Raw genomic sequence first — 21697 nt, forward strand, 5'->3', positions numbered from 1 at the left:
GACCGTGTGGCAGTTAGCATGAGCAGGAGAAAAGCCCAAGATCTATGCACTCTCAGAGAGCACGTGGTCTCAAGGAGAGTTCAGATAACTGTCCTAAGAGGAAGAGTAGGCACCAAGAAATTGAGGCCCTGGCATGGCCAAGGGTTTTATCCTCTTTTGATAGAGGCATGTCATCAAACATTGATCAAAGCTAATTGGATAACACCATTCAATTCCTACACCATTTGGTGCTGAAGTTACAGATTTGGATCAGAGTGACCTTGTTGAAATGATGGGAAGAGCTGTACAGAGGACCATGGTCTGATTCCCCACTGCCCTGGCAGGGAGGAGGTCAGAGAGTAAACTAGGGGCATTAACTAGAGTTAAGAGTGAAAGTGCTCTATTTTAAAGTATTGTGCCCTGCAGTGGGGTTTGAGGTTTTTTATTTTATTTTATTTCTTTTTCAATAGGGGAGAGGGACAGAAGTTGGATTCTCTTTGATTTAAAAAATGAAATGTGGGGCAGCTAGGTGGCGCAGTGGATAGGGCACCAGCCCTGGATTCAGGAGGACCTGACTTCAAATCAGGCCTCAGACATCTGACACTTACTTAGCTGTGTGACCCTGGGCAAGTCACTTAACCCCAAAAACCTCACACACAAAAATAATTAAAAAATGAAATAAAATGTAATGGTGTAGGCACAGCCTGCCTCATCAGACTATTCTGGCAGATGAGGTTTAAGCCTGTAATGCAACCAGACTCTCATAGGAAAACAATGGTTAACAAAAGATGGCTGGTTCAGCCAGAGCAGAAAAAGGATATTCACCAAGGACACAATAGCTGATCTGCCAGTCAGAAGCCTGAGAAAGGAACTGCTGACTCCTCTGGTGTGGGATTTTTGTACTTTAGGTCACCAGGAAGTTACTATCAATGGCCAGAGCCTTCATTCCCTGAGTCAATTAAGTCTTGAAGAAACTACCCGGGGGGGCAGCTAGGTGGTACAGTGGATAGAGCACCAGCCCTGGATTCAGGAGGACCTGACTTCAAATCAGGCCTCAGACATCTGACACTTACTTAGCTGTGTGACCCTGGGCAAGTCACTTAACCCCAAAAACCTCACATACAAAAATAATTAAAAAATGAAATAAAATGTAATGGTGTAGGCACAGCCTGCCTCAGACTATTCTGGCAGATGAGGTTTAAGCCTGTAATGCAACCAGACTCTCATAGGAAAACAATGGTTAACAAAAGATGGCTGGTTCAGCCAGAGCAGAAAAAGGATATTCACCAAGGACACAATAGCTGATCTGCCAGTCAGAAGCCTGAGAAAGGAACTGCTGACTCCTCTGGTGTGGGATTTTTGTACTTTAGGTCACCAGGAAGTTACCATCAATGGCCAGAGCCTTCATTCCCTGAGTCAATTAAGTCTTGAAGAAACTACCCGGGGGGCAGCTAGGTGGTACAGTGGATAGAGCACCAACCCTGGATTCAGGAGGACCTGGGTTCAAATTCGGCCTCAGACACTTAACACTCACTAGCTGTGTGACTCTGGGCAAGTCACTTAACCCCAACTGCCCACAAAAAGAAAAGAAAAAAGAAACTACCTGGGATCCCACTGCACAGAGATCCAGAGCAGAAGGTCCACCTAGGGAGAAAGAGTAAGTACAGTTTCTCAGCCATAAGAGCCCAGTAGCACATTCCTTCATTTGAAAAATGCATTCCTTCTGATTTGCCTGAGTTCAGAGCCTAGACTTGGCCTTTTTAAATTAATGCCTTTCCCAGGTCTCCTTTTGTCTGAAGCAACATTCATTCGATGATTAAAGGCTAGTTAAGAATTGAGGCAAAAGAGAGCCTAGTTTACCTTCTCAAAAGAATCAATCTGGAAGGGGAAGATGCTCAGGGTTTCTAGCCAGAACAGAAATAATTACTATTTATTTTATGGAATAAAACAAACAATAACACAGAACAATAAGATGATTGGACATGAAACTAAAAATCAACTTTCTACAACTTGCTATTGCTTTCAAAATATGCAACAAAATTATCTTGTATATTTCTTTTTTTTCTTCCTTCCCTCCCTGCTTCCTCACCCTAGAGATGGATACCATTAGACAAAAAAGGTGTGTATGTATGTGTATATGCATGTAAGTATACAATTCTATACATACTTCTATTTATCAGTTCTTTCTCTGGATGCAGATAGCATCTTCTTTCACATGTCCATTTATACTTTCAGTATTTAGAACTGTCAAAATGACTTACTCAAAGTCGTTTTTAAAACGATATTGCTATCGCTGTGTACAATGTTCTCTTGATTCTGCTTATTGTGCTCTTATTTCACGCAAGTACTTCCATGTTTTTCTAAAATCGATGAGCTCATCATTTTTATTTATTTATTTATTTATTTATTTATTTTAGTGAGGCAATTGGGGTTAAGTGACTTGCCCAGGGTCACACAGCTAGTAAGTGTTAAGTGTCTGAGGCTGGATTTGAACTCAGGTCCTCCTGACTCCAGGGCTGGTGCTCTATCCACTGCGCCATCTAGCTGCCCTGAGCTCATCATTTCTTATAACACAGTAGTATTCTATCATAATCATATACAACTTGTTCAGCCATTCCCCAATTGATAGGCACCCCTGCAATTTCCAGTTCTTTGCCACCACAAAGGGAGCTACTATAAACATTTTGGAACATTCAGGTTCCTCTCCTTTTTCCCTAATTATCTTCAGAAATAGACCAAATAGTTGTATCGATGGGTTAAAGGATATAGGTAGTTTAATAACCCTTTGGACATAATTCCAGATTGATCTCCAAAATGGTTGGATCTGTTCAAAATTCCACCAATAATGAATTAGTGTCCCAATTTTTCTATATGCCTTCAGTATTCCCTTCTATCACTTAGCCAATTTGGTGGTGTAAAATGATATCTCAAGGTTGTTTTAATTTGCATTTCTCTAATCAATAATGATTTAGAGCATTTTCCCACATGACTATAAATTGTTTTGATTTCTTCTTTGGAAAATTGCTTCTTCATATCCTTTGATCATTTATCAATTGGAGAATGACTCATATTCTTATAGATTTGACAAAGTTCTTTATATATAAGACCTTTATCTGATGAACTGTCTGTAACATTTTCCACATTTTATTTGTACAAAACCTTTCTTAATTTAATGTAATCAAAAATTATCCATCTTATACCTAACTTTGCTCTCTATCTTGTTTATTTATAAATTGTTCACCTATCCATAAGTCTGATAAGCAGAATGATCTGTTCTTCTAATTTTCTTGTAAAACCTCTCTTTATATCTAGGTCATGTATCCATTTTGACCTTATCTTGGTAAATGGTGTAAGATATTGATCTATGCCCAGCTTCTGCCATACTGCTTTCCAGTTTACCCAACAATTTTTACCAAATAATGAATTCTTATCTCAAAATCTTAAGTCTTCACACTTGTCAAATATAAGGTTATTATGTCAATTGCTATTTACACTCAACCAGAACCTAAACAACAAGCAAGTGAGGCATGGGCTGGACCTATTATTGGCCAATCAATGAGAGCCAGAGTGATTTGAGTTTAAAGGCATAGGCTCCACTTTCATCCCAATGGTCTCTAACAAAGCCTGGTTTTCCAGAAATATATTTCAAGAAAACATAAACAAAAACTACAAGAGACAAAAGAATTAACTGCCCCAGCTTTTTTTTGGGGGGGGGAACCCAACAATTATAGAATAAGTAGGGAAGGAAAAAAATCTAGCACCCCCAAAACCCAAGATATCTTGTGAAGGTGGATAGCTGGATGAAATAGTGGGCTGAGGGGAATTTTCACACATTCACTCACCATTCAGGGTATGTAAGAATTCCACTTAAGTGGAAGAAAACTAGGAGGCCCAAACAGAATGGACTAGTTTCAATCTGGTGAACTAAGTAGTGAAAGTAGAACTAGATTCATTTTCACAGATAAGGATATTGAGGCTCAGAGACCTGTTCACCTCAAGGTAACACAAGTAACTAATCTGTGGCAAAGAAGAGCGTACAGACAGAAAGGACCTTAGATATCATAGAGTACAACATCTTCCTTTTACAGATGAGTAACATGAGGACAGACAAGAGAGATGAAAGAACATGCCTTAGGTCCCCAGGCTAGAACACACTAAAACTCAGGCCAGGGCTTGTGATTCTAAACATGGCATCCTGCTATACAGCAAGCTCTCTCTATGGATTTTGACATGGGGCTTGGGATCAATCAGAAGAAGTTTCTCCTGTGAGAAGCAAAACCCACAGGCATATGGAGGAATCAAGGAACTATTAAAGTTTAGGTTGACCAACTAGATACCAGGAAAGACATGCCTAAGTAAGGGAAGATAAAATTCTAGCAGGAAAGTCAATTAGGCACAGCTACTATCTGACTGGAGCTAGTAGACAGAGATAACCCTAAAGGTTAGGACCATCATTTCAAAAAAAGCCCTCAACTCTCAGGAATATGACAATCATCCAAGCTTTCCCCACAGTTCTTAAGTGGACACCCAATCTATCCTCTATAAAAGCTTTTGTCTTCCTTCTGTTCTGGGAAGAGGCTGTTTCTAAGCCCTCCTCTCCAGGGATGAAATCTTTGGCTTCCCACTCAGTCACTTTCCTAGTGCTAAATAAAAGATCACTTTAATTCTAATTGGACTGTGTTCAAGAGTGTGATTCTTTTTTGGGGGGGGGGGACAGGGCAATTAGGGTTAAGTGACTTGCCCAGGGTCACACAGCTAGTAAGTGTCAAGTGTCTGAGGCTGGATTTGAACTCGGGTCCTCCTGACTCCAGGAGCAGTGCTCTATCCACTGCGCCACCTAGCTGCCCCCATGAATGTGATTCTTTATTGAGGAATACTTAAGGACCACCACAAACTCCCCATGACAGATTTCATTTTAAAATAGATATTCTGATTTTTGTGGGGCTTGGAGACCTACATAAGAAACTTAAGGGATCATTTTATTTTAGCTACTGAAATAAACTAAAAGCAAAGTCCTAGGAGGTGAACCATTGTCAGTTCACGTTTGTTCATATGAGAAATAGTCCTTCCCTCTTTTTATTTCTCATGATAGCTCACTAAGTTTCTTACAATAACAGTGAAGGAGATTATACAAATGTTATTTGACCCATTTTACAAATGAAGAAACTAAGATTCAGACATCATGACTATTATACAAGGAAATGCTAGAGGTAAAACTGAAATCCAGGGCCTTTTGGTTCCAAATTCAGTGATTTTTCTGCCTCCTGTTTATACCTCTCTGATGCACTCTCTCAATTTACCCTGTATTATCCTTAATTGTGTGTAGTTTTCTCAACCTACCCAATTATGCCTCACCTCTCCTAGTAGACTGTAAGTCCTGTGAGGGTAAAGATTCCTTTGTATTCTCTAATGGAGTACACATTTCCTCAAATGACATTTGAATAAAATTTGTCATTTTTCTGATGACATTTATCACACATGCAAATGATAACCTCAATTTACTGAAAACTGACTGATCCCCACCTATTCCCATGCCAATGAATTGCTTGGAGCTAACCAGACTCTCAATTCCAGACTCTTGATTGTTTGGATCTCCTCCAAACAAACTTATCTCCTCCCAAAGATTCCACACCTAACTCCTTGGACTTTAGGTTATTATGTAAAAAGGTCCATTTACATTAAGTAGTTTCTATTTAAAGTTAAGTTGCTTCTATACTTAATTCAAGGGCAGTCTCATAGTTCCTTTTCGTTCTGTTACTCCACATAAACCCAGTCCTCAGTCCCCATCTCTGGGTATTCCTAGCATTCTTGCTTTGCAATACTCCAGGTTATAGTTCCTCTGCCCTCATTAAAGATCTTATTTCTCCTATAATGATTGTTTCATTAATTTGCAGGTTAACACACAAAAAAAAAACTCACTTAGAAAGATGTTAGAGAGATCACCTAGTCTAAACATCTCATCTTATAATCGAAAGTCTTGTGATTTGTCTTAACTAAGCTGTCAAGACAACAAGCATTTATTTTTTATTTTTATTTTTCTAAGCTTAGCTTACTTCATGCCCCAACCAATTACTATACAAAAGAAAGGCAAAACCAGTCCCTGCCCTCCAGGAGCTCACATTCTAATACTTCAGTATACTGCATTTTAATAAAAAATTTAAAAATAAACCAACTAGGATTAAGATAATAAACCTATATGAACCTATATAAAATGATCAGTTTTGATCATTTTGATTTACAAATATAACTTTTTATAGAAAATTTCAAACATGTTAACACAAGAAACCCCAGATAGCAAACAATTGTTTTTACTTTATTTCCTGCTCACAAACTGAAAAAAAAGGAAAAAAAGAAACTTTTCCTGCTTTTTCCAAGTTGTATCAAATGATTTCTCAATTTAGAATGAATTACAAGACGGGAAGAAAAGATTGGCTCTTCACCTGAAAGGAAAAACTACTGCTATTGAAAACTGGGTTGTGATTTCAATGGACTCTGATGAATCCAGGTGCTTAAGTGGCATTTCTGGGTTCACTGCAGTGGTTCTCTTTAAAACCTCATTAGTCGACATACATTTCTTGAATGCCTTACTCTTGGCAATGAAACTTATCATAGCTCTTATTATGGAAGGATGATGGCTGTATGCCCATGTCATTTGACTTGGGTACTGAATACTAAAAATACTGACAAGAAAACAAGCTGGAGAGAAGGGCTAGTTTCACTCACTTTTTAAATATTACTTATTACCTCTATCATTGAGGCATCTAGAAAGAGCCCTGGCCATGGGGTAGGAATCTTGCATTCAAGCCTCTGCTATACCACTTGTTAGCCATGGACTTAATAACAACTCATATTTAGATAAGTGCTCTATGGTTTATAAAATTCTTTCCTCACACTAACCCTATGAGGTAGATTGTTGTTGCCATTTAACTGTTCAGTCGTGTATGACTTTTTATCATCTCATTTGGGGTTTTCTTGGCAAAGATTTCCTTCTCCAGATCATTTTAAAGATCTAAGACAGACAGGGTTAAGTGATTTGCCAAGGGTCACACAGCTAGAAAGTGTCCAGGCCAGATGTGAACTCAGGTCCTCCTGACTCCAGGCCTGACACTCTATATACACTGCACCACCACGAGGTAAGTAGTTGAAGTATTTTACACCCCACCCCCCTTTTTTTTAACAGCTAAGGAAACCAAGGTTCAAAAGTTAAGTGACTCCATTCCATGCTTATGTAGCTAGTAAATGTCAGAGCCAAGATCTGAGATTTCCTTACCTGTCCTGCCTCTTTTACAGGCTTGTAGGGAAGAAAGCACTTCATTTTGTAAACTATAAAGGGAGTGATTGTCATCATATTGTTACTTAACCCAATAAGAGAAACAAAGTTTAGATCAGGATGCTTCCTGCACTCAGGGACCTCCCTCCATTCCATCTAAATTTCAACAGTACTGGTCAGTAAGACACCAAATCTCAGCACTTTGTTAGAAACCATAGAGCCTGGCTTCAGAACGGTCGTGCTATGGGCTACGACCCTGATGTTTATTTGTCTCAATCTTGTTTACAAATTGTCAATAGCCTGGGCCCCTACTCAAGACCAAGGCTAGAAACACTCCACCTAGGAGTTCCATCTTACCTTTTAGGATAGTTTGTTTCTTCCAATTGTGCTGGAGGAGCTGCTACAAAGTGGTTAGGAGGGAAACTTTCTGCAATTTCAACATTGGCTCTTATTTCTGGAGAATTACAGCCTCGGACTTCACAGAGACCCACTGTGGCTCACTTGTGGCTCACTTCCCTCCCACTTGAAGATTTATTTTTTTTTTCCTCATCTCAGCCAGGTTTACAGACTTTGTCTATGAAAAAGGTATCCAAATTATTATCACAGCTTATCAATTCTATTCTTAATTGCTGTGAGCATTCTGCTGTATGAACCTTTTTTTAGGTAGCCGTTTTCTGCAAACATCAATTCTTCTGTTGTCACACAAATACATATTATTGCTTCCTTGGAGACAATGCTCTGCCTACTCAAGTTAGCAATTTTCCCTCCAGTATTTCCATACACTTGTCAATTCCCTTCAGTTCAAGGTCTAAAACCATGAAACTGATATACCAAACAGAAAACCACACCGCTGTTCAGCAATATTGGTCTTCTTGGAAAGGCTGTGCTCTGGTCACAATAACTGAACCATGCCAGTGGGTAGAAAGGAGAATTTGATGTCCAGACATGGCAAGTGAAATACCTTTTGCTGTAATCTGCTGGTTCCTTTTACAAATTGACCGTAGACAATGGAGATGGTTTCTTTTTGCTACAGAAAATGTACCCTGCGATGTGACATTATCATATGTGTGATATTATCATATCATATCACTATATAAGTCAACAACCTTTACTGGATTAAGAGACTGCTATGAAAGCAGATAGGAATGATGATGTTTCAAGTGGATAATCACAATCCTGTATGTTGATAGCAAACGATGTCATCAAATTTACTATAATAACAATAAACCCTAACATTTATATTACATTTTACTGTTTGCCAAACATTTTAAATGTTACCTTATTAGCTCTTTACAATAACTCCACGGGGTATGTGCTATTCTATTTTACAGGTAAGAAAACTGTGGATGAGACAGGTGAAGTCAGTTGATAAATCAATATTTAGTATCTACTATGTGCCAAGCAGGGCCTCGAGGTGTCAAAGTAGATAGAGTGCCAGGCCTCGAGTCAGAAGACCTGAATTCACAACAACAATATAATACATGCCACGCATTGTGCTAAGCACTGGGGATAAGAAAAAGAAACAGTCTCTGCTCTTAAGGAGCTCACAGTGTAATGAGGAGAGAACATGCAAGCAAATATATACAAAGCAAACTATATACAGGACAAAGAGGAAATAATTCACAAAAGGAAGGCACTAGAATGAAGAGGAGTTGGGAAAGATTTCCTATAGGAAGTGGGATTTTAGTTGGTACTTAAAAGAAGTCAAAAAAAGTCCAGCAGTCAGATCAGAGATGGGAAAGCAAATAAACTGGCCACACAGCCAGTAAATCTATGGGGCAGAATTGGAAACAATAGTGCTCAAATGCAGCCCTACTTAGTCTGTACTATATTAGTTACATGGATTTCAGGTTTTGGTGCCATATTTTAGAGTGGCAACATGATAAAGAAGATAAGAGTACTGAACTTTGGATCAGCATGGTCTGACTTCAAATCCTAAACTGGGAAATGTCCCCTAACTTCTCAGTACCTGCTTCCTCCTTTGAAAATAGCAAAAAGTGTGTCTGCGGTATCTATTGCACACCATTTTTAAAAGGCTCAAATGGACAGAAAACCACTCTGGGTTCAAGTTCCACTTCTTACACAGACTAGCTATGTGACCCAGGGCAAGTCACTTACCCTGTTTGTAACCTTTCCTTAATGAAAAGAGAACAGCAAAAACAGTTCCTGCCCACAAGGTGCTCACAGTTCTAATGGAGAGACAACATGCAAACAAGATATAGACAGAATAAACTGGAAGTCATTTGGGAGGTAAGGCCCTAGCCTTGGGAGGGAACTGCAAGGATTTCTCAAAGAATGTGCGATTTTTAGCTGAGGGTTGAAGGAAGATCTTGAGACATCATGAGACAGAGATGAGGAGGGAGAGCATTCCAGGCAGTGAAAGGCATGGAGTGGCTTGTGGGAAAAACAGTAATGAGGCCAAATGTGGCTGGTAGATTTTAAAATGTTAAACTTTAAAATGTTTAATTAGATAAATTCAACACATCTTAAATTTAAACTTGTTTCGTATGTGGACAAAATGTAACATAATGAAAAAAATGTTTTCATATATATTTTTTAAATCAACGAGGCCAAATGATGTAGCAGAAATTGCACTGATTCTGGAACCAGCAGAGCCAGCCAGCTTTCTCTTGGCTTTACTATTTACTAGCTCGGTAATCTGGGTTAAGTAACTTTACTTCTCCAGGACTCAGTGTCCTCATTTTAAGCAAATGGCCTCTGATATCTATTCCATTCATTATTTTTACACTCCCTGGTTTGGGAATCAATGAAGATTGCTGCAAACCTCGCCCGCCCAGCCCCTTTTCCTTCTTTCCCATGGCCGGGAGGACCCAAGAATCAATTGGTCCCGCCCCCAGGCTGGGCCCCGCCCCACACGCTCCGCGTCACGCCATCCCTACGCGCCGGGCAAGTCACGCCCTCTGTCCCACACGTTGTGCTTCGTCCCTTTGCCTGACGCAACCCTGCCGCCCTCGCGCAACGTTGATGCGCCCAGCTCAGCACCGCCTGGTCCCCCGTCTCCCCTCCCCCTTAGCAGCCCCCCCCCTCAGCTTCGCGTCTCCCAGCCCGACGCGCTAGCTATAATCACGTGACTGCCTCATCCGGGTCCTTTGCGTTCTCTCTCCCTCTCCCAACATGGCGGCTTCAGGTGAGTGAGCGCCGGAGTGCCGCGGAGGACCGGGCCCCGAAACCCCGCTTTGGGCCCAACCCGCTGGCTCCCTTGGGCTGGGGAGCCGGCGCTGCCGCCGCCCTCTAAGGTTTGAGGCTGCGCCTGGCAAGCGGCTTAGCCCTTTCAGGGTCTCTCCTCGGGGATGGGGGGAAAGGTGTCCTTCCTTACCCCTCACACCCTTTTTACCCCGTCAGCTCGAGGCTGGAGTGGGGGCGGGGACGGGCTGCGGCGCGAACTGGAGTGGGGAGGGGGCGGAAAGAACCCGCGGGAGGCGCGAGAACCACCCCCTCCTCCCTGCCCCCCCATAAGCGCCAGACATCGTGCGCGTGCGGGGAAGGAGGGGTCGGTGGGCGCGCCCCATTCTAGGTCTCCGGGGCGCGAGGCCGTTGAGGTGGTGGGGAGATCGCGGGGAGCGGTTAGAATGCGAGCTCGAGAACCGGTTGCAGGGGGTGAGGTGGGGGAAGGGAGCGGCGCGCGTGCGCGGGAAGCGGAGGAGTGGAGGCGGCGACGTCCGCGCACGCGCGTCGGTGCCCAGATGGGGAGCTCTACGCGGTCTGGGTTCCCCTCCTCATCCCCTTCTATCCCCCCCCTTCTCCCTTTCTGTCCCTCTTCTCACCGACCGTCCGAGCCCCTACACTGACCAACCGCGCATGTGCTGGGGGGAGTTGATGGGTGGGGGGTGACTCGTAGTTGGTCTGAAGCCCTAGAGTGCAGCGCCCACGTGTGGGGCCAACACGCGGACCGAGCCTCGGAAGAGGAAGCGAAGTGGCGGGGTGGGGTTCGGGTTTTTCTCCACGCTCCTTTCCCGCACCCATCATCGTCCAGCGCTCTTGCCTTTCAGGGTTCTGGAAGAGTTAAAAGCGTTAGTACAGAGGAAAGGGGGCTTTTCCAGTATTACCAGTCGGTTTCGTGAGGCCTCTATCCTTCGATAGACCCATCCTGGACATGTAGCTGCTGTGCCTCTATCGGCAAATGGCTTTGCACCATTTCCCAGCAGTCAGCTGGAGTTTTCTGTCACATTTCTTGGTATGCTCCATCCTCTAGACCAGGAAATTTTAACCTCCATAATAGCTTGTATTTTATTCATTTAAAAACATTTTGAGGAAAGGATCCATAGGTTTTACCAGAGTTCTAAAGGCTCTCGTGGCCAAAAAAAATGTAAGCTTCCCTGCTATAGGGTCAGATGTTTTCCTGTAGTTCCAAAAAAATTGTTAGGGAATAGACATTAAGATTCTGGCCATTTTTGTGGTATTCAGACAATATTAAGAATTACTTATTCCTCTTCTCCCTTCCACCATAATTAGGTACCACCGGCAGAATTAACCTCCATTAATGGCTTAACTGCCATTGTTGCAATTTTGTTTTAAATGTTACTGAGCTTTGCACAAGTGCTGAAGAGGGAATAGACTTAGTATAAATGAATTGTCCTACTGGAAACAAACCATGATTAAGCAAGCCTATTGTTGCTTTTGAAATGGTTGTGGGAAGGGCATAGGTTATTATCAGAACCATTAAGTGCTTTCTGTGTGAAAACCACTAGTCAGTGAATTCTACCAAGTCTTGTTTGCAAAATTACTGGTTTGAATTTTGGTTTGGTTTGGTTTTGCATATAAAATAGTACTTTTATTTAAGTTTACTGCTTTCAGATTCAAGGCCAAAATCAGTAGCCAACAAATGCCAATAATTCCAGAAATTGAATATGTCCGTAATCACTTTGTGCACACCTATCATTTTAGACCTGAAGGAACCTTAGAGATTATCCATGTAATTCTCAATGACCTTCAATATCCCTTCTATCTAAAATTCTCATGTAACCTCATGTTACAAATGAGGAAACTAAAGTCCAACTAGTTGTGATTACTCAATGACTTTTAATAGATTTCTGTCATATTCCCTTTTTTGTGTGTTTTCAGTTGTTAACTGGGGTCCAGTTGATTAAGCTGTCTTCACGAAGCAGAATGCTATATTCTGGTCCCCAGACCCTGACAATATTCCAAATGAACCAAGGAATTGAAGGGTGGGTTGTTTTAGGGTTTTTTGTTTGTTTTTGTTTGTTTTTGTTTTTTTGAGGGGTGGCTTTTCAACATCTTGGTGCCTACATGGCTTTGTTGGTTTTTGTTTGGGGGGGGTTGCGGGGGCAATGGGGGTTAAGTGACTTGCCCAGGGTCACACAGCTAGTAAGTGTCAAGTGTCTGAGGCCGGATTTGAACTCAGGTGTTCCTGAATCCAGGACCAGTGCTTTATCCACTGTGCCACCTAGCTGCCCCTTTTTGTTGTTTTTTTTTTTTTTAAGGAAACTTTAAACTGGGCCTTATGGAAATGCTTAAGGATGATTTCACAAATCCCTTTCACAACCAATATTGGCCATTTAGAAACTCAGTGGAACAAGACTTTTCTGTTGTAACCTAGGTCCTCCCAACTTCAAGGGCAAGTACTCTTATCTATTGTGCCACCTAGCTGCCCCATAGGTGTGAACTCTGGGCAAGTCATTTAACCCCAATTGCCTTAAAACATCAGGAGACATCTCCAGTCATCCTGGGGTGGATGGGTGTGTATCTTGCCGCTGGACCCAGATGACTCTGGAGGACAGAGTGAGGTTGGCAACCTTGCACAGCCCTGCCTCACTTAAAATCCAATTCAGTGCAAGTCCTCTTCCAGAAGGAAGGACAAACAACTCCTTTCCATTGTGACCTAGTATTGACCTTCAAGAACTGTGGAAGTATCCTAAGGTAGAGGATTCAGTTAAGGAGTTCTAGAGTCCTCAATGAGCCCTTGAATCAGGGCTGTTATTTTCTTGGCTGACACCTCAGGAAGACTCTTCTCCAAAATTTTGTTTTTTCTTAAAAGTTTTCTTTGTGATAGGTTTAGCAGACTTGGTCATGAGCTGGGCATCTAGGTAGTGCCTTCATTTTACAGAAGAGGAAACTGAAGCCTAGAGAGAATAAATGACAATGTGGCTTATTGTACATAGACATGGTAGAGTCAAAGAGATGTGGATCCAAAATCCTTCTCAGACTTTGGACAAGTTACTTAACCTAACTTGGCCTCAAGGACCTCATCTGTAAAATGGGAATTATGGATAAAATAACCTCTAAAGTTTGCTTCTAAACCTAAGTTTGTATGACTTCAAGTTAATCCAGACTCTCACTTCAAATCTAGTATTATTTTAAATCCATTACTGTTATTTACTGTAATCAAGTTCTGTCTTTTTCTTGTGCGTTGCAACATGGTGGAAAGAGACCTCAGTCAAGTAATTTAATCTCCCAGTTCCCAAGGCAACTCTGAAACTTGGAACAGTTGCAAATCTACCTTGGTAGAAGTTTCCTCACTATGCAGGACTGGTGAAATCACAGATCTATACTAAAAAGACTACAGAGAAATTATTCTTTGGTAGCCTTCATATTTGCATTATTTAAAGTCTCTCTAAGGGCCAGTCTGTGCCATTCACAAAAGGTGTGTGGGGATAGAATAAGAACCAAAACAATTTCTGGCTTTAAAAGTCTTAACCTTCACCTGGAGTAAACCTTTGCATAGAAAAAAATGCCAAATACCCGAGAATAAAGGTGCTGTCTCCATTTTGAGTATATGTATTCAATGCTATCTTGATGCTTTTTTGGTCTGAATTGACCTTGTTTGTTTTAAACAAAGAATCCTAGAATCCCATGTTCAACCACCATTTCTACTTTTCCCCCCACAACATTAAGAGGAAGACAGGGAGAAATAGACTAGCATTCTTGTCTGAGGTCACCCTGGTTCTTTTTATCTGCTGTGCTGATAAGAGGCACACATAATGCCTCTTGTACATTTCAAACTGGATGTCCTGGAGTATCTCAGACACAACCTGTACAATTATTTTCCCTTCCAAACTTCCTGTTTCTTCTGTCAAAGGCAGTTCATAACCATGGGTCATAGAATTCTTCACCATCTTGTCTGACTCATTCCCTCTGCTCCCATCCCTACCTCTTTAGTTAAGGCCCTCATCACCTCTCCTTATTGCCGTGGCTTGTCAGCGTAATCCCAGTGACCACTAGGATCAGAAATAAATTCTGATTAGCCTTTCACAATCTGGCTCCTTCCTACCTTTTCAGCCTTATGTTTTACTCCCCTCATGTATTATACAGACCTTCCACACTAGCCTAATTGCTTTTCCTCACACAACAAACCCCCATCTCCTGACCCTGGGCCTTTTTCACTGATTGCCCCCTTATGTCCTTGTCTCCCACGTTAGAATGTAAGCTTCTTGGAAGTGGGCTTGTTGATTATTGACTGAATATAAGATAATGTTTTCTGTGTTGCTCATGGTATCAGAGTGAATAAGTATTGATAGTTTGAATTTACAGCATTTCTGAAGATCTCAAACCTTTGATATGTAGCAGGATGTCACATGTGTTAGGAACTTGATATATAGAGTTTGATGCTGGCTACATTTATCCTCTCAATAACCCTGAGGGTGAAGAAGGGAAAAAAAGGTCCTCAATTTCCAGATGGAGAAATTGGTCACAGAGAGGTCAAGTAACTTAAGAGCTGGGGGTGGAGAAGATCATTATAAGTTGCCTGACTCCAGTTCTCCAGTGACATTAGACTTAATAGAAAGGTGAAAGTAAACTATCTTGAAGGAGTGCTATTTTATCCTATTAAGTATAGTGTTAGATTGAATATTGGCATGATTTTCCACACACATTTTTAATGGAATTTTGATAGGTTAATATTTTACATTTACTGAATAATCCTTCTAGGCCCACAGTTCTTAAGAGTAATGTTTCTGGAGAAATTTAAGCTGGATTTAATTTCTGACTGTCTTAGCCAAGGGATACTAGTTTATTCAGAAGGGTAGATAAGTGGTTAGCCTGCCATGGTTGTTAATAGAAATTGATATTTGTTCATTTAAATCTGAAATTCCAGTTCTTATTTGGATTAGATTGATTTTTTAATGATTCTTGCTGAGCATGAGGCTCTATGATGCAGAAACAAGTCCATTTGCTCTTTCCTCTTAAGTTGTCGGCTATTTGTTTCAAGGTGTGTGTGTGTGTGTGTGTGTGTGTGTGTTTAGAACATGAACCCACTGCTGGTTTTAGAATTCCAGGATCTGTTTTCCTGTATAATGGCCTTTGACTAACTGAACTTTAACCATGGCTAGCTGATAAGGGTATATCTACTCTCTATCTGAGATAGCATAATTAGTGCAACCCTCAATTTTCCAACAAATATATTGAGGACTTTAAAATGATGGAGGGAATTGTTCAGGAAAAGCTTCCAAACTATTTTCCCTCAAAAAAGATGCTTCTCCTTAAAGATCCTTCAATTACAACCATGCCTCAATTAGAGTTACAATTATGGAGGCAGCTAGAGCAGGAAGACAGCTATATTTGCCCCTATTCTGGGCCCTTCACCTAGACTTATTTCTCTAGAATCCCAGTTGCTTTCCCTCCCAACTTCCCTTTGGGATACATCCATTACATAGGTCTGACCACCTCACTCCCCTGCTCAAAAAGCAAACACCCCAGTGGTACCCTATTCCCTCTAGGATAAGATAGAAACTCTATTGTTTGGCATTTTATGGTCTTCTTAATTTAGCTTCCACCTATCTTTCCAGGATGATTACACATTACTCCCTTTATGTGCTCTACAGTTCCATCAAACTGACCTGTGTTCTGTTCTCTGTTTTACAGCATTTCTTGTCAGTCAACAAATATTTATTAAGTTCCTATTATGTGCTAGGCAGCTCCTGCTCTCTAGGAGCTTACATTTTGGAGAAGATTCCAACAACTATGTACAAACGAAATATAGAGAAGATAAATTGAAGATGATCAACAGAGGGTAGACATTAGAATTAAGGAGGATTAGGAAAGGCTTCTTGAGGAAGACAACACTTTAGCTAGAACTTCAGGGAGACCAGGAGACAAATGAGAATGAAGAGAGTTCCAGGCAAGGGGGCCAGCAAGGAAAATTCATGAAAGCCAGAGATGAAATGTCTTGTTAAAGGAACCACAAGAAGGTCAGTGTTACTGGATTTCAGATTACATGGAGGAGAAGGGTTTTAGAAAGGTTGGAAAGGTAGGAAGGGACCAGGTTAAGAAGGGCTTTAAATTCCAAATAGAGCTTTTTATATTTGATCCTGGAGGGAGCCACTGGAGTTGAATGAGGTGTGATTGGCATGATCACACTTGGACTTTAAACAGGTGACTTTGACATTGGAGTGGAGGGTAGAAAGGGGAGAGATTTGAGGCAGGAAGACCAACTAGCAGGTTATTGGAATAATACAGGCTAATGAGAGGGGGGAGTATGATGGGGGGGGGGAGAGACCCCTGAGGAGAAATGGAAGTAAATGCAAAAGATATTCCAAAGGTAAAATCAAACAAGCCTTGGCAACAGATTGGATAGGGGTTGGGATGTGGGGTAAGGAATGTAGTGTGATACCCTGCCCAGCCTGAGTGACAAAGGAAGATGGTAATACCTTTGACAACAATAGGGAAGGTAGGTGGGGAGGGATTAGGATAAAGATGAGTTGAGTTTTGGACATACTGAGTTAAAAATGGCCTATTAGAAAACTATTTTGGGGGGCAGTCAGGTGGTGCAGTGGATAAAGCACCAGCCCTGTATTCAGGAGTGCCTGGGTTCAAATCTGGCCTTAGACACTTGACAGTTACTAGCTGTGTGACCCTGGGCAAGTCACTTAACCCCCATTGCCTTGGGGGGGAAAAACTATTTTGATATGTCTAATAGACAGTAGGAAATAAGAATCTGGAGGTGAGCAGAGAATAAGCTTGAAAAGTAGATTTGAAAATCATTAACAGGTAATTAAAAACTTCTAGGACAGAGAGAAGAGAGGGATATTTGAGCTTTCTTTAAAAATTTTGGGAGGGACAGCTAGGTAGAGCAGTGGATAGAGCACTGGCCTTGGAGTCGGGAGTACCTGAGTTCAAATCCAGCCTCAGACACTTAACACTTACTAGCTGTGTGACCCTGGGCAAGTCACTTAACCCCAATTGCCTCACTAAAAAAAAAAAATTAAAAATTTTGGGATAGAGATGAGCAGAACCAGGAGAACATTGTACATAGTATCAACAACATTGTGTTGATCAACTGTGAAAGACTTGACTCTTCTCAGCAATACAGTGGTCCAAGATAGTTCCAAAGGACTCATAATGGAAAATGCTCTCCACATCCAGAAAAAAAGAACTCTGGAATCTAGATGCAGATTGAACCATACTATTTCTACTTTTTTTGTTTTTCTTTTTTGAAGTTTTTCCCTTTTGCTCTGATTCTTTCACAGCATGACTAATGCAAAAATATGTTTAATGTGATTGTACATATATAACCTATATCAGATTACTTGCTGTCTTGAGGAGGGGGGAGGGAGGGAGAAAAATTTGAAACTAGAAATCTTATAAAAACATGTTAAACTATCTCTACATGTAACTAGAAAATAATGAAATACTTTTATGATTAAAAAACTGTAAAAAAAAGTTTTGGGATAAGGGGCATTTGCATAATTCTTATTATCTCTCCTTTGATTTAATAATGATAATAGCTAGCATTTAGGTAGCACCTTAAAGTTTGCAAAGCTTTTTACAAATTAAGTACTTACCATGTGCCTGACACTTCCCAGTGCTGGTTATATAAAGAAAGGTAAAAGAATGTCTCTTCTGTTAAGGAGCTCAGTCTAATCTCAGAGGGAAGGCACTAGCATTAAGGGGCACTGGGGGGGGGGGGCAGCTAGATGGTGCAGTGGATAGAGCACCAACCCTAGAGTCAGGAGTACCTGAGTTCAAATCCAGCCTCAGACACTTAACACTTACTAGCTTTGTGACCCTGGGCAAGTCACTTAACCCCAATTGCCTCACTAAAAAAGAGGGGGGGGGGCGCTAGGAAAGGCTTCTTAGAGAAAGTGGGGTTTTACCTGGGACCTAAAGGAAGCCTACTAGGAGTCATGAAGACCTGAGTTCAAATCCAGCCTCAGACACTTAATAGCTGTGTGACCCTGGACAAGTCACTTAACCTCTGTTTGCCTTAATCTTCTGGAGAAGGAAATGGGGGAAAAAACTCTGATATCTTTGCCAAGAGAACCTCATGGACAGTAAAGGCCTGGCATAGTCCACTGAGGTCAGACAAAACTGAACAACAGGGAGAGCCAGGGGAAATGCGTGTAGTTGTGAGATGGGAATATCATATGCAAGGAACAAAAAAAGGACCAGCATTATTGGATTACAGAGTACTTAAAGGAGATTACAGGGTTAAAAGATTGGAAATTTGGGAGGGGGGCATATTTGATCCCAGAATTTCTAGGCATCCACTGGAATTTATTGAAGGGAGAGTGACCTGGTCAGACTTGTACTTTGGGAAGACAGGTGAGACCAACCAGAAGACTATTGGAATCTTTGAGGCATGAGGTGATGAGGGTCCTCTCCAGAATGGTTGACAGTTGACAGAGGGGGATACACTTAAAAGGATGTTTTGAAGGCAGCATCACCAGTCCTGGACCACAGGTCCTATATGGAGGCAGAGAGTAAGGAGTCAGCTAGTTTGGGAGCCCGGTGACTGGAAGGATGGTATTACCCTCTATGGTAATAGGGAAGTTTAAAATGTCTGTGGGTTTTAAGGGACATATGGTTGGAGATGTTCAGTGGGCATTGCCTCCGTGTTTTGTACCAGACACACATCCATCCCTGGAATATTCTTTACTTTTCACTTCTTAGAACCTCTAGCTCTCTTCAAGACTCAACTCAAGTTCACTCCCTTCCAGAAGTCTTACCTGGTTATCACTACTGTTAATCCTTTCAATCCCCTCTCCTCTCCAGCCACTTGAAATTATTTTGTATTTGCTTTGTACATGCCTTATACTTAACCATCAGTGAATCCGTCAATGTGTCTTTGAAGTTAGACTGGATTACTTAAGCCTCTATCCCTAGATGAGCCTAGGACATATTAGGCACCTTATGAATGCTTATTGATTGATATATTAGACCATGAATGTTTTTTCAGTGGATTGATCTGTTAATATTGCGCACACTTGGACCCCATTGAAGGGGACTACCAGAATGTCCTACCAGAAATTGTATGTGTGGGTTGGGGGGGGGGCCGGTTCTAGATCTCTTGGCATTGTGTGAATACTACACAATATTGTTACCTTTTAGGATTAATCTGTAGGATTGTAAATGCATTTTATTACATGTGTTTAACACAGACAAGCCAAACCTAGAAAAGTAACAGATATAGGGGAGATATTGCTTGACTTGAAATCAGAAGACCTATAAAATACAGCTATCTTTAGCAGATTTGTTCCACTTTTGTATCTTGGGGCAAATCATTTACTCTCATCTGTTTTTTTTTTTAATTTTTTTTAAATGTGGACTAGGTCAGCTCTAAAAGTGCCTTCTAACATTTGATCCTATGATTCAGTTTCAGAAACATCTGAGACTTGGTAAGGTGTAAGGGCATAGTTACTGGGACCATTTCTAGAAAGTTTTTAGAAGCAAAATTCATGTCCAATTCATGTAAAGTAACAGCCTTTTGGTGTGTGTTTTTAAAAGATAGGTTTGTGTGTCCAGCTTTATTGGAATTGATTAAAGACAAAAGCAGGAAATGTCCGTTGACATTTGTTTATACAGAGTTTTAAAATTTTGTAAACTAGTTTATACTTCTTCGTTCATTGGACCCTCCTAACAACTCTTTGAAATGGCCCCTACAAATATTACTTATCTTAGTGGCATTCAAACTATATATCACAGTGTTTCACACATGTTGCTCAATAAATATGTTGAAAGTGCATATCTGAATGAATATTAATCATTATCTTATCACTAAAACTTTATTTCATAATGCAAACAACTGTACAGAATATTCTAAGACCTTTCTCTGGTATTCAGTAGCATCAGGATATAAAAAAAATTAAATGAACCAATATTGAAGCAAAGACCACATCTGTTACCTCTTAGTGTTACCTCGTGCCTTTTTCAGGTGTCTAGATCACCAGATATCTTCTTCCTTTTTTTTTTTCCCTTTGTCTGCCAACATTATATGAGCCAGGGATACTCTCTTGCTCAAATTTTTATTATGCCTTTCTTCCGCTCCCTTGCTGTGGCTGTGAAGCACAATTAGGGCTAACAAACATATGCAGGGTAACAGCCTATAACTTTTTGTTAGGAAGTTGTTTTTCCTCTTAATTTAGGGCTACTAACTACTATTCTGTTCAAACATTCGATTTCCTGCAAAGGAATTGTACGCTTAAGAGTACTGTGCATTACCTTCTTTTGGCTCAGTGTGTTACTTTAATTTTGTAATGGGAAATTCTTGACTTCCTGCTGTTGGAATTGAAAAAGAAAGTATTGTACCAAGATAGAGGGCAAACGGGATCTTCCTAAAGTATAAATCTGACCGTGGTGCCTCCTCCTCCTCCTCCTCCTCATAAACTCCAACGGCTGTTACTCCAGGACAGAATATAAAATTGTTTAAAGTCATCCACAACCTGTCTCCTTTCTGTCTTTCTAGTCTTACAGTTCACTTCTCTCTACATACTCTACAGTCCAGCTATACTGACTCTGCCTTTTCATGGACTGCCCCCCATGTTTAGACTACTGTTTTTCCACTTTTGCCTCCTTCCTGGCTTCAAGATTCAGCTCAAATCTCAACTTTTGTCAAAAGAACTTTTCTAGTTCCCTCTCCCATGCCCCAATTACTATTTGTGGCTTTCCAACCTCCCGTTTATACTTCATGTATCTTGTATGTACATCATTGTTTATGTTGTCTCCTACATTAAAATGTGCACTTCTGGGGGCAAGACCTTTCTTTGTATCCTCAGCACAACTCCTAGCAACACTTACTAAGTGATGAAGATGAGGAAGAGAATATACAGTGGAATTTTGCTTTGAGCCAAAATCAGAGAGTGAAGATTCTTGAAATCTAAGTGAATTTAAGGGCTTCTAAGCACATAGTTATCAAGGGCGAGTTATAGGAAAGTCTAGGAAAAAACGAAGCAATAAAGATGAAGAGTGCTACTACAAAACTAACGGGGCGGGGGGGGGGTTCCCCTCTTCTCATCAAGAACTATTCTTTAGCTCCTGCCAAGCCTAGTTCTAGAGCTTATCTTAGTCTTCATTTATCCTGAGTTAGCAGTAGTAAATATCCTTTACTTAGAGGAACTGCAAAGCAGAATGACAGTTTCATTTTTTGGTACTAAAAGAGATTACTTAGTCAAGAAAATCCTCATACTTGTTCTAAAATTAAGCTTTTCTCAATGGTAAGCCTTGATTTCTAGATCAGATGACCATTAATACAGTATA

At 40.9% G+C, this 21697-nt stretch overlaps 1 protein-coding gene across 1 annotated transcript in view; it reads left to right on the plus strand.

The window, feature by feature from the left end:
* Positions 1-10244: 10244 nt before the first annotated feature.
* Positions 10245-21697, plus strand: part of EIF4B (eukaryotic translation initiation factor 4B) — a 40391-nt gene continuing 28938 nt past the window's right edge. Inside the window, 1 exon segment of the mRNA XM_043965982.1 lies at positions 10245-10397. Coding sequence (XP_043821917.1) covers positions 10385-10397 — 13 coding nt within the window. The 5' untranslated portion in view covers positions 10245-10384.

The sequence above is a fragment of the Dromiciops gliroides genome, chromosome 5 (genome assembly GCF_019393635.1).
Source record: "Dromiciops gliroides isolate mDroGli1 chromosome 5, mDroGli1.pri, whole genome shotgun sequence".
Classification (NCBI taxonomy): domain Eukaryota; kingdom Metazoa; phylum Chordata; class Mammalia; order Microbiotheria; family Microbiotheriidae; genus Dromiciops; species Dromiciops gliroides.